At 40.1% G+C, this 12,698-nt stretch overlaps 1 protein-coding gene across 1 annotated transcript in view; it reads right to left on the bottom strand.

The window, feature by feature from the left end:
* Window positions 1-12,083, bottom strand: part of INTS10 (integrator complex subunit 10) — a 17,515-nt gene extending 5,432 nt beyond the window's left edge. Inside the window, exons 1-15 of the mRNA XM_010078406.1 lie at window positions 12,019-12,083; window positions 11,672-11,775; window positions 10,534-10,673; window positions 9,598-9,679; window positions 9,120-9,260; window positions 8,529-8,700; window positions 7,913-8,082; window positions 5,525-5,658; window positions 4,650-4,806; window positions 3,931-4,013; window positions 3,107-3,259; window positions 1,850-1,958; window positions 1,396-1,475; window positions 1,021-1,183; window positions 174-267 (exon numbers count right to left, since the gene is read on the bottom strand). Of these exons, the coding sequence (XP_010076708.1) occupies window positions 174-267; window positions 1,021-1,183; window positions 1,396-1,475; window positions 1,850-1,958; window positions 3,107-3,259; window positions 3,931-4,013; window positions 4,650-4,806; window positions 5,525-5,658; window positions 7,913-8,082; window positions 8,529-8,700; window positions 9,120-9,260; window positions 9,598-9,679; window positions 10,534-10,673; window positions 11,672-11,775; window positions 12,019-12,080 (1,844 nt within the window). The 5' untranslated portion in view covers window positions 12,081-12,083. The remainder of the gene's footprint in view (window positions 1-173; window positions 268-1,020; window positions 1,184-1,395; window positions 1,476-1,849; window positions 1,959-3,106; window positions 3,260-3,930; window positions 4,014-4,649; window positions 4,807-5,524; window positions 5,659-7,912; window positions 8,083-8,528; window positions 8,701-9,119; window positions 9,261-9,597; window positions 9,680-10,533; window positions 10,674-11,671; window positions 11,776-12,018) is intronic.
* Window positions 12,084-12,698: the final 615 nt, after the last annotated feature.

The following is a 12,698-nucleotide window of genomic DNA, read 5'->3' as shown; positions in this document are numbered from 1 at the left end:
AGCAGGAGAGTCAGAAAAATAAACTCATGGACTTGTTTTAACTCCTTAGCCAACTCATTAAAACTCAAAGACATGAGAGACTTACTATCCAGAAGACTGCATGAAAGCAAAGACAACCAGAACATCCCTTTTTTTTCCTTCAAAGAAAACAGTAAATGCTTTTTTATCCTTACTTGATCAACATTGCTTGATTTGGCAACAATTCCAGATGAATTTTCCCTCCTTCCTGTGTTCTTAAATAAGCAAATTCCTCCAACATATCAATATCTGATGAAAACGTTAAAGATTCAAGTAGGGAAAAGATGATAGAGAACATTCCTTCTTATCCCTCAGATCAGAAGCCACACTGCTGAAAATCAAAATGAGCAGCTATGAAAACACCTCATTCTTAAAAGTGATAGAGATCACTGCAGCTTGTACTCCTAACCCTCCACAAATTCATGAAAAATGGCTTTTTAAAGTGCAAAATACACACATCAGTCAATTTCCTTCCTTTCTTCATTTCTTTATATGTACAGTCAGACAGAGATAAAGAAAGCTCATCTCTCCAAACAAAATCCCTGGCTGTTTTTATTTTATTTTCCTGCATTGGACAGTATCAAAGCAGTGTGAAGCTGGGACTGAAGGAAACGCCACCATGGTGGCACACTGCACCCTTTTCAGTTTTTTATTTTGGTCCCTTGTTTAGCTTCCCCCCCCCTCCTTTAGCCCCAGAGCTTTTTTCAGTTGTCAGGAGTGAGACCCCTGGCCTCCTGGGGACCACGGCTGGATGGCTGTTTTTGTGAAGGGACCACGGCTGCTGCTGCTTTTGTGAAGGGATGTGCAACTGCAGTGTGCTGACAGGTTCTCTCCAGTGCCACAACGTGTGGCAGAAGGCACATTGTGCACTGCCACCTATTGCAGGAGGGTTGCATGGTATTTCAGGGAGAAGAGCTGCTGCTGAAACCATCCAACACCTTTTCCAACACCCCAGCATGTAGTTTTGGATGTGAAAGACATTCTTGGTTAGAGAAAGGATACTTGTGACATAGTTGAAAAAATTCTCATACTGGAAGTTTCCTTGTTGGCAGATTTTGTTGATGGCTTTCAGGAACAAGTTCTCACCCCGTGGCCACTCGTGCTGAAGCAGAACAACTACGTGGCCCAGCGCCATGTCGTCTCTGGTGTCTGTGAAAGCTCTGAGCTTCAGGGAAAAAATGGACATTGAGACAATCAGGAAACACACATTACTTTTAGAAATATATGGGATTGTTCTCACCTACATCTGTGCAAATACAAAACAAATTCTCTATGAGCATATCTCATTCTCTCCTAATATAGACATTTAAAATACCAAATTCTCTGCTGACCCATAAATTCTGACCCAGAGAATTCGAAGCCTTGACCATAGCTTACCTTGAAACAAGCTAACAGGAGGTGAAGGCAGTAAGGCATGATAGCTCTGCTGGTACATGGCCAGAGCTTCAAATCAGACCCTGCAACAGAAGAGTTGATTGTACACTTCTCTGTGTGTCTCCTGGTCCTCTAAGTTTGAAAGAAATTGGAATGCAGAAAAACGAATCTACAATTGCCCAATCCCACACAGGGAGGAAAACGTTGAAGATAAATTATGAATGACTCAAAATGTGAAGATGCACATTTAAAAATTTTTTCTTCATTTCATTTTTCTTGTGGTAGGACTTTGTCACCAATATACTTTAATAGATACCAGCAGGAAAACTACTCACAAGAATGAGAAGGGAACTTCCTCCCTTTTCATAACACAAAAAAAGAAGAATTATATACTCAACTGAAACGCATGAACTCAAATTGAGCTGACACTGAGTTTAGGGTAGTAGCAACTCCATACCTTTCCTGAATTTAGTCTTTACTTTAGGTTGCTCCTCTTGTACTTTACCTCCTTCTTGTATTGGAAGTAAAATACAGCACATGAGGTCAAGCACTTTTTCGCATGTTTGCTATAAAAAGAAGAGAGACATGATAATGCTAAGTTTAATTTAAAGTTCTTAAAATTAATTTTAAATATATATTAATAATGATTAACAATTTCAGGCACTGCAAAAGAAGAAAAAAAAAAACTATCACAAAATTCCCTGCTAGAATTTCAGTGGACTTAATGCGTAACTTAGTTTGGCTGAGCAAAAAGACACAGCTGTGACATGAACGTCAATGAACAACCTGAGAGCCTACGTAAGTCATTTTAATGGTGAAAAAATATGTATAGGCATGCTTCATTTCACGAGTGTACGATCAATACAACTGCAATAAAAAAATATTTTATTTTGAAGGGTTAAGTTTTCAAATGGATTCTTAGAATAGTTTTTAAAACCTTGTTCTGTCCCTGGTAAAAATAGAAAGGAAAAGGGCGATTTGACAGCATGACAGAAATGCTATAAATTTTTAATGCTATTTCCTAAAGACAGTAAGAGGTCTGTGGGGATAGATAATCACATTTCCAGTGAAAGTAGTAAAGTGGAAGGGATAGAGGGACTTGTCCAGTAGTACCAGGATGACGTTAGGTCCTAAGAGAGCCAGCCGTCATTATTAGTGCTGACCCTGACTGACCTCAGACCACCATGCACTCCTGTAATATTAAAACCACAAACTATGTACTGCAAAGGTAAAGCATGGTCAGAGGTCATGCCAGACAATATTGTTCTGGAGTCTCTTACACTCTCAGCTGATAACTAATTCTTTTCCAAGACCATGACAGAAGTTTCTTTTCTATAAATCTTTTCTTGTCCTTGCCAAATGAAGCCTATACCTAATAATTTTCCCCTTATCATTTACAACTGTTTCAGTAAAGCTAGGCAGTTCACATTTACAGTTACATTTGCAGACAGCTCAAACACTTGTAGCTATGGAAAATCAGAACTAAACCCACCAAATCATACCTACCAAATAGACTATATAAGAGAGATGGTAATGGACAGTTACATGTGCTAGGGGTGCAATTCTTTCCCCTGTGAAGCACGGATTTTTCAGCACGCCCTGGCTTATGTCTGATACCCTGTTGGAAGCAGGCTAATGGTAAAATTCAAAGGAAGACAAACAGGAAGGACCAGGCCAGATAACAAAGGACCCATGTGTGGAATGCTGTACATACCCGATATTCTCCCAGGGCGAAGTGGCAGGTTGCTAACTGGATTAGTGCTCTCTGATTCTCTAGTGATCCTTGTCCTGTCATTTGCTGTGGAGAATGAGAGCCCTGAAGAGCTGCCAAGTGATGTAGGCTGCTAATTGCTTTTTTGTACTGCCCCTTTCAACAGAAGATATAAAAAGATAGTTAGGGCCTTCTGTGTGCAAGGGCTAGAAAGACAGAGAAAAATTCTCTTACAGAAAGCTTTCAAAACAGAGGGTGTCAAACTAAGAGGGCTTCAAAATTTTAATCTAGCAGAACACTCTCCAGTGATGCGCTGCGTACAGGAGTGTGGATCAATCACTTGCAAGACCTCTGAAGGTAAAATATAAAAGAACAAGCTTTGTTCTGCAAATGGCATTTGGAGTGAGTACTGTCAGCTCATCTTCTGAGGAGAAGGATAAATTTAACTGAGACGTGTTAAAATCCTCTGCTGTTTTAAAATTCTTCTCTCTGATTGTGTTCCAATAGAAGGCACTGACAGACAAATCAAAAGCACTTTCCTACCATAACACTATGTATATCTGCTGGTGAAAATGCCAACGCAGAGGTGTTTTCCATACGCCAAAACTAGCTGGGCTCAACAAACAGCGATGAGGAGAGGAATACCCCAGCAGGGTACCTCACCTGTGGCAGGAACGCTATGATTCCCTCCCCAGAAGGGTCATGCTTTAAAGGATAAAATCAGTAGAGTTTAAAGCAGTCAAACTGGCTCATCAGAAGAACTATTCATTAGAAGTAAAAGCAATGTACTGGTGTCATTTTTACTAGCTTTTACTTTATTTTTTTACCTGGTAGATGATCATGTCTGTAAGAAAAATTCTTAACCAAAGCCAGGTGTCTGTCTTCCATGACAAACAAATTCTGGTGAATTCTGTGTAAGTGGTGAGAAAAGAAAAAGAGAAAATTAGGCATTTCACAGCTTTGGGTTAAAAATAAATTATCTAGAAAAAAATGTAGATGAATTTTAAAATGAAAACACAGAATAGTAGAAGTGTGAAATCTCTCCAATATAGGATAGTCTTCCCATGCAATCAAATTTTGATTATACTTCTCTTCACAGTGTCCAGCAAATCTAGAAGCAGCTAAGTGACACTGTTTGCCTGCTTTTTAGAAGAGAATTTTGTTCTCAAGATTATCATAGCAGATATCAGAAAGGGAGAGACACCATAAAGACACATCTTCTTAAACATGAACTAAAGCAGCCATTAGCAGCACATCCTCACCAAGTATTATCTGCACAGGACTAACTTTTTTTCTTTTTCTAAGTGAAGTGTGGGTGAATAGGCAACGATGCATGTAGAATGAAACAAAGTCCATAAACAAAACATTCAGAAATGCAACGACTGATAAGGTTTCTTATTGGAACCTAGATCAAAAATAGTCAGGACCCAAAGTCAATTTAATTTTAAGGATTCCCAAGGACAAGAATTCTAGTTTAACAACCGTAAAATGACTTTTATGCACAGCAATGAAGTCTAAATGCAACTCTGCCTGCAGTTAGCCTTACCTTTGTCAAGTGACTCCAGAGAATAGAGCAGCTCCCAGCTCTCTCTCGCCAGTTTGAAGCTCTCTAACACTTCAATAGAGTTTGCAAGATCTGCCTTGTTTACTGTAATATGGCGACTCCGTGCCTTCCCAGAAGGATCCTCATCATCTGAGCTCTGCTTACAAGTCAGTATGAAACAAAAAGATTCACTTTGTAATTTATTCTTATTCTGTACTGGAGATGCCAAGGCCCTCGTTCAAGTGCCTTTAAGTGACTGTTCGCTTAGCTTGTTTCAATATTAGAATGATCTGTTTTGCTACCAAGAAACTCCGTGGTGTAGTGTGATGAACAATATCCCAAAAGAATTCGTTCTGTTCAACACGCTGTACCACCACCAAGCTTCAGCCAGACTGTCTATTGGGGTACACACATACTTTTACATTTTATCAATCACTGTAAGCGTACAGTGGCATAATGCAAAGGAAACGTATTTTTTGTAGAAATGTGTACTTTTACCACCAGAGAAATTCTATAAAATAGTGGTTTTCCACTGTTAAAGAAATGGATGTATTCACAGTTACATCAGGATGGGAGGCTTAGCTGTCAAACATCTGGCTGCTATAGCTGCCGTTTCGAACAGCTTGTGCAGTCTCTGCTCGACTCCTTCAAGTTATAGGATTCGCATCAGCACCTAAGTGTCTACAGCAACGGCTACAGAAATTGTTTAATTCTTGATGGTTTTAGCCAAAAAAATCTGTTTGCAAATTGTGGTCATAACCAGCTATTCCAAGGTAGCTCTAAAAAGATGTCTGTTCCATCTGTGTCAAAACTGCTGTTGTCTCAATTCCAGCACCAATGCCATTCTTGTTATGAATGAAAAAGTCTAGAGAAGTTACCATTGGTTTTTCTCTTCCTTCAGCAAGCTTCCTCTTTTTGTGTATGTGTTTGTTACGATCAATATCTGTATCACCATAGATGTTGGGCACATCCTCGAGAAGAATCAGTGGGGCTTGGTTTGGAGCATTTGGACCTGGATTTAAAGATAAGTTAATTCAAGATTGCTCTGGACTGATCGGAAAGTTCTCATGCCTACGTCAAGCTGGTTTTGTTTCCTTCAAAAGTCATGACTCTAATGTTAAAGAATACAATCTGAAATTAATTCACTTGAGTTGCGTAAGTTCTAACTATGCTGGTGAAGCTATGCTTTTCTCAAAGCAGCCTTATGGTCAAGGTCAGAACGGATTTACCAGACATCACAAGAGTTTGCCTGAGAGTTTCAGAGTATCTTTGAATCCTTTTCAAAGCAGTCACAAGATATCCCTGGGCAGTAGGTGTCCTCTCATCAAGCATTACTGGCTTTTCTATAAGTGCAGTTATCCAACAGGTGAACAGGCTCTGAAGTTAACAGCCACAAACCCAGAAATATTCTCAAAACACTCTCATGAGAAAGCAAATCTTTCAGATTGCTGGGAGAGTTTTATCACCAGAATCTCAAGAGCTGCCTGCTTATAACACCTGAGAAGAAAGGAGTGGGTTTTCCTTTTACTCCTACTGCTTTGAATGAATACCAATTATGTGCCTTGCTTTGCAAAAGAAATCTTTTCAGTAGAAGGCAAGAGCACTATAGCCTTTATTACAAAAGCTCCAGTCCTAAAAAAACCCAAACCTAACCTCACCCTTTACTAGAACTGCAAACCTCTCTTACATTACTGAAGTTACACAGCCACACAAAGAGCAACACTGTCGTTTTCTGCCAAACTGTGCTCTAGAATCTGAGCTCACAGAGGTTTTAATTGACTTCCAGCACAGTGTATTATAAATAAACCCCTCAAAGCATCAGCCCAAATAGCAACTCCTGACAAGACTTCGGGCAGCCTGAAAGTTGTGAGAGGTGTGAATTGCCTCATTCATTTCTCAAGTCTCCAGCCAGGCAGATACGAATTACATAAGAGAAATGCATTGAAAAGTTTTCTCTCAAGAAGTCTCTTGCAAGCCCGTGTCCATGAGAAGAAAGTCACTGATCAAAGCTCAGAGCTTCTGAATTAAGGAGGAGACAGCTTTTTTCCTCACCACTAGGCTTCCAAAATATGCAGCATCTTACTCTACATTTCTACAGTGAGCCCTCCAAAGAGGAGGAGAAACCCTAATGACAGAAAGGATATGAACAGCACCGAATACCACTGGGCTTTAATGCTAACGCAGAAAGGAGTAAAAGATGTCTTGGAAATATTTTCCTGATGTCAGGAGATGACAGCAGGTACCAGAAACGGTGCACTGAAGGGACTCTATATCTCAATATACATTCTTCTGTTGGTGATGCAGTCTGACAACATGTGCTCTAACATACTCAATTGTACAACTGAGAAAGGAACACTTTTACCAGTGGTTTATCTCCTTTCTTCCTCAACTCAGAGTCAAGCAGCTAAAACTAATGCTCAGCTAAAGTATCTTACTGCCCCACACTTCTTTCTTCTGGATCAGAACAAAAAAACCCCAACTCGATTACTTCATGTATTTGTTAAAAAGTGACTAAATGTTCTTTGCGTGCAGTTCCCATGTCATTTGTCATCTGACCTTCGCTATCTACAGACATTGTTCAACCGATTACCCAACTTTCTGTAGCACTGGTTAACACTCATGTGTACTGACCATTTAATTACCCTACTGATCATTTCTCCAAGCAGGAAATTATGATGAAATTTATGAACACAATGCACAGAATTAGAAGTGTAATTTTACCGTGAATCAGTAATTGCAGTGTTAATAAGTACTAATTACCTATAGTGACAATTGTTATTGTTGCAAGGAATTCCCTAGCAGTGAGTGAAGGAGCAGGACATGCATCGTATTAACAGCTGAAAATTCCTCTTTAGGATGCTCTTTATTTCAGTAAGTCCTAAACAAACTGGAGCTTAGAGAACTTCCCTCAGCTTCTGGACCACCCCTGAAACATCCAGTCAAGCCCTGTGGAAGCAATCCAGGGTGTTCCAAGCAATCTGATAAACCCCAAAAAGACAGATTTGAGTGGGCAGGAAAAACCACAGGTAACGTTCATACCTTAAATGAAAGTTGAAACCACAATGCCAAGTTAGATGGATCTTTGCTCTACAGTAGATGCCAGGAACTAATTCTGCTGGTAAGATAATGGCTTGGGAGACTTTTAAAAAGGATGCATGTTACTTTGTAAAATGATCATTTTAAAAGACTAGTGAGAAAAGATCTTTCAGACATTAGCAATGAAATCATGAAAACTCTTTACAAAAGCTGAAACATTAGAAACTAACCTTGGAAGAGCGATGGCTGGATGTTGCTGACATAGTGGAATGCATTTTTAAAGAAGACCAGCATCGTGGAATACACGACTTGATTCTTATATTTAGCGTGTGCATCACTATCAAAGTTACTGATGTATCTGCAGAGGTCTTTCATTCGATGCAATATATCACCAAAACTTCTGGGGAAGAAGAGAAAAAGAATTCAAGATGTTACACAGACTCCAAAACTAAAGGAAAGAATGCATAGTGAATACGAAAAACTAAAATGTTTTAGCTGAGGAAATCCCCCAGCCACAAGTCAGTGGAGGCTGGGAATGCATTCGCGCCAGTGACACTTCATTAGACATTTACCAGGTTTCTCTCTGCTGGCACACCTAGGGAAGCACACCCCACAGCACTGGAGTTCTTATGCATTACTTCTATCAACAAAGATTTCATTTGGAGGCTAACTTGAAAGAGCTCCCTGGATTCACATTTTTGCTTCCCATTGTGTAGTCTTGAAAGAAAAGCTACACTAAATTCACATAAAATGTCTTCATGTTAAGATCCTTCTTCAACCCATCTCCTTAAGAATTAAAAGGCAAATTCTCCTTAAGAAACACTGGGAAAAGTACACATTTCTCACCTTCTTCCCTTATCCATTTGCCATTCACACCTCATTCCCACCACAGACAGTATTTTAAAGAGCCTCTCCCAAGGATCTGTAATCTGGGATGATTTCTCCGTGAGACCATCTATTACGTATTTCTGAGAGCTACGCTTGCTTGGAGACATAATATCAGAGGAATCTTGTGAACCTGGGAAAGCAAGCACATTTTTCTTTTCACTAAGAAACCAAACCAACTCATCTATTTTCAAGAAGCGGACGAGTGAAAATGTACATCTGAGCTTCCAAGGTAACCTTTCTTTACTGAGAAGGCTGACAGGGAGCATTAGGTATTTCTGCCTCCTTGTACAAGAGAGTTGATGGGCTGGATAAGCAGATCTTGGACATTTTGTTCTATCTCTCAGCACACATGTTGAGGCATCATGACCAATTAGGTGAAGCATCATGAAGCATTTTGATATGAAAGAACTAAGAAACATGAAATACTATCATTAATCTTTGTCTACCGGATACATTACATAAAAGTAATTTGTTCTTTATTTATAGGCCTCACTTCAGTAATACTAAAATATATTCTAGGAAAGGCTAATTTTGTAAAAATATTCTTACCTTGATACTGGCTTTCTGTCTGTGTAGATCTAGTTACATAGTTAATATAAAATTCTGCTGCTTTATTCAGATACTTGTATAACAAGCTGGCAGGAAGACGAACATCAGGGTTGTTAATTATTAGAGGAAGAACATCACAAACTAAAATAGAAAACAAAACAAAAAAATCCTTTAGGTTTGTGGGGTTTTTTGTTCTATTTGCCCTAAGTCAGGTTTCTCAATCAGCAAAGTAAGCTTCCACCTCTGGCTGACCGTACAGCACACAGGATCACGCAGAACCTCACGGTAATGAGCTAATGAATTACCAGCATGATCGACGGCAATTCCAGTTTGTACCGTATGGTCAGCCTGGCCTAAGGTGCCCTGAGCCTGTTCCGACTAAAGTGGTTTTCTAACCTTAGCATCTTGAAATCAGGATCTATCTTGCTGCCCTACTATAAAGTTGAGTAATAAAACAAGAACATTAGTATTTTCTTACCAAATAACTTTCTAAAGCAATTCACTGGGGATTCTTGGTCTTCAATACTTTCAGCCTCTAATAATGATTCTCCAAGGCCTACCTGTGGAAGCAGAGGTGAGAATCAAACACCGGACCAATGTCTTTAGAAACTTTCTGAACTGCAATTCGATGGAGTTGAACAATCATTCGGTGGATGCATGAGGAGCAATTCACTCTACGGCAATTGCTGGTGCTAGTCTCTAATGATATAGTCAAAGTATCCCTACTTGTAACGGGTGAAAAGCAATGCCAGAGGATAGCACAATGAGACCAAAAGACAAACCATGCACGCGACTGTATTAGTGAAGACACGCACAAGCAGGTGAAAGCGATGGAGCCCTGAAGCTGCAGGTTGTCACCTGAGCTGCAGTGACAGACCGTGCACTCTGCCTGATGCTAGCAGGAGCTAGAACAGGCTAGTCTGAGTCAGTCTCAGAGCCAGCAGGTTTTACAGTCTCTTTCCTTTAACTCTCCTTAAATAAAGTAGGTCATAATTTAAAGAGCTTTAGGAGCAATTTTGTAAATCAAAGCAAATACGCTGCTTGTTAGAGTCTGGTCATAACCTCAGAGCACTCTGCCCTCAGTGGGAGTTACTGACAGACAGCTGAAGCAGTATTCTTTCTTAGTCTTTAATACTCCTCTACATGCTGTTTTTGTGCTGTTCTGCTTTTTCAAGGAGCTTGGAATAATCTTTGCATTTACAAAACAAAAAGCTGTTTTATTTGCTTCCATTTGTTTTCTTCCCAATTCTTTCCTGCCCAAGGTACAGCAATCTGAGCTGTTGTCCACAATTAGACTTGAATAAAAAAGACCCACCCCCTCACTAGGCAAAGTAAAACACATTTCAGCAAAATCTCAACAAACAGAATGACAATATCCTGAATAGTTACTATTAGTGGGTTTCTCTTCTCTTACCCCGTGTTGCACCACAGTCTCTGGGAAGCGTCGCAGAAGCAGTAACAGCATTTCTGCCCTTTCCAGTGTGTTAAAACACTGCTCCGTGGCCTTCAGTAACATTTCACACTGGACTCGGCCAGGAAGGGTTTCAAATAATCCTTAAAAAAGAAGAAAAAGTTTAAGTTATTATGTCTGAATTGTAAAGGTGACTGACAAAGGTTAAAAGACTAGTCAGTAGCACCTTGCCATGCAGAGTGAAAGATTTCCTTATACTTTCAGCTTTTATTATCTGTGCCTGGGAAGAAACAGCTGTTTCTATCAGAGAAGACCATATGAATATCTTTCTGTGTTTACTTGGGTGCATAGAGCTTGATTTAACAAGACTGCTGTGGAGTGGAATACCAAAAATCCTACTACTTAAGACACTTCTTCAAGATTTTTGGTGGGTTTTTTTTACTTACATCCCACTTCTACAATTAATACTTTCATAATAAAAAGGTTCCTTTTTCAATTTAAGCTTCCACTGAGACATTGAAAAGAACCAACGTATTCTCCCTGCAAGTTATACGTATTCTCTCTGAAAAATAAACACACACCATGAAAAAGCAAATGTTTCCTTAAACGGAATAGCCTCTATGCAGAGTTACACACTGCTTGGCTTTAGACCTTCTGAAGCACATCTTCAAACAGCAGACTGTAATTTGTCAGGTATAAATCCTGCCTTCAGAACTGCCTGTGGCTGACAGCAGTGAAGGTCAAGCCCTTCTGGGCACTGTTCCATTTTCATAACCCCTTGCTCCACATGTACGAATTCACCCCGTTGTTCCCATCACTCATTGTTCTCTGCAATCAGTGGGACGATGATTCATTAAGTCCCATTCCACTTCCATTCCATACGCAATCCCTTTTCGAAGTGCTGTTTGTTCTGGCAGACTCAGTCTACCCATATCAGACACAGCAGAGGGAATCACGTCACTTTGTGCTTCCTAAGCCTAACACACTCCATGAAGTCTCTAAGCTGAACTGAGCAAAAAAAAACTGCAGCCCACCAGGAGAGTTAAAAAGACTGATTTACTTGTCACACGAGATCAGTAACAAGAAGGCTTATCTTTAGATTCCTTCAAGACTCTCCCTAGTCACTGAATAGAAACCTTACCTCTTAAAAACTGTGTCTGCTTGTCCTGCGAGTCATTCCTTAACGCTGATGTAATAACGCTGATCTCCCTCCATACAGCAGGTTGGTCTGGAAAATTCACAAACCTGTAAAAGTTTGAGGCAAAGAACGCACAGTGAGCTCAAGATCTGCTTCCGAGACAAAACCTATGAAAGAATGTTCGTGGGCAAATGGAAAAGAAACTCTTCCTTTTTATTGTTTAGTTTTAATTAATAAGACCTTTTCTGCTTAATTTATCCAAGAACACTCAGGATATATTTTTGGAAACTCTGACATTTATGGAAAAAAGCACCTGGCATAATTGTAGTCTCCTAGCTCTGACTACTTACATGTCGTAGAGCAGCCTGCCCGCAGACGCTGTCCTTTCCGCATTCCTCTCAATAGTGTACATCTCATACTGCAGGACGGAAGAACACAACATTAGCTTTCTTCAGGGCATTTAGGAATCAGGTTAGTCCTTCCACTCTAAAAAACTGCTGTCAGTTTGCCACAGCAGTCTGAACAGCAGAAAAGGAAAGGATTGCAACATTTGCTGTAGAAACTGAGCTGTTTAACCTACCTAGTCACACATTATTCTTAAACTTCTGTATATAATGTAAGTACTCGAATATTAACACACTGGCTTTATTTTTACACAAATTAAAATCTCCATCAGAAAGGGCTATTTTTATTTTTTTTTTTTTGTAACAGCAAGCCCAAATGTTTCATGACGCGCTAACACAAGAAGCAGAAGGGCACCTCCCCCCCAGCTGATAAAGAAACAATATTTTCCCTTTCACAAAGCATTCACAGAGGTGGATTTCATTCCAGTGAAACACACCGAGCAGTTACAAGCTCGCCACTTCATTTTTCACCGCTGGACACTGTGGCGAGAGGCTGGGCACCACTGCCACGCAGCTCCGCGTTTCCCCACAGCCACCCCGCGCGTTCAGGGGGGAGGGAAACGCCACACAGAGCCTGAAAAAGAGCGTTTGGCTGGGAGTTACGGGTGCTGGGCCTGACCCCTGTC

This window comes from Pterocles gutturalis, unplaced genomic scaffold, assembly GCF_000699245.1.
Source record: "Pterocles gutturalis isolate BGI_N339 unplaced genomic scaffold, ASM69924v1 scaffold53033, whole genome shotgun sequence".
Lineage (NCBI taxonomy): Eukaryota > Metazoa > Chordata > Aves > Pterocliformes > Pteroclidae > Pterocles > Pterocles gutturalis.
This window is presented reverse-complemented; position numbering and strand designations above follow the sequence as displayed.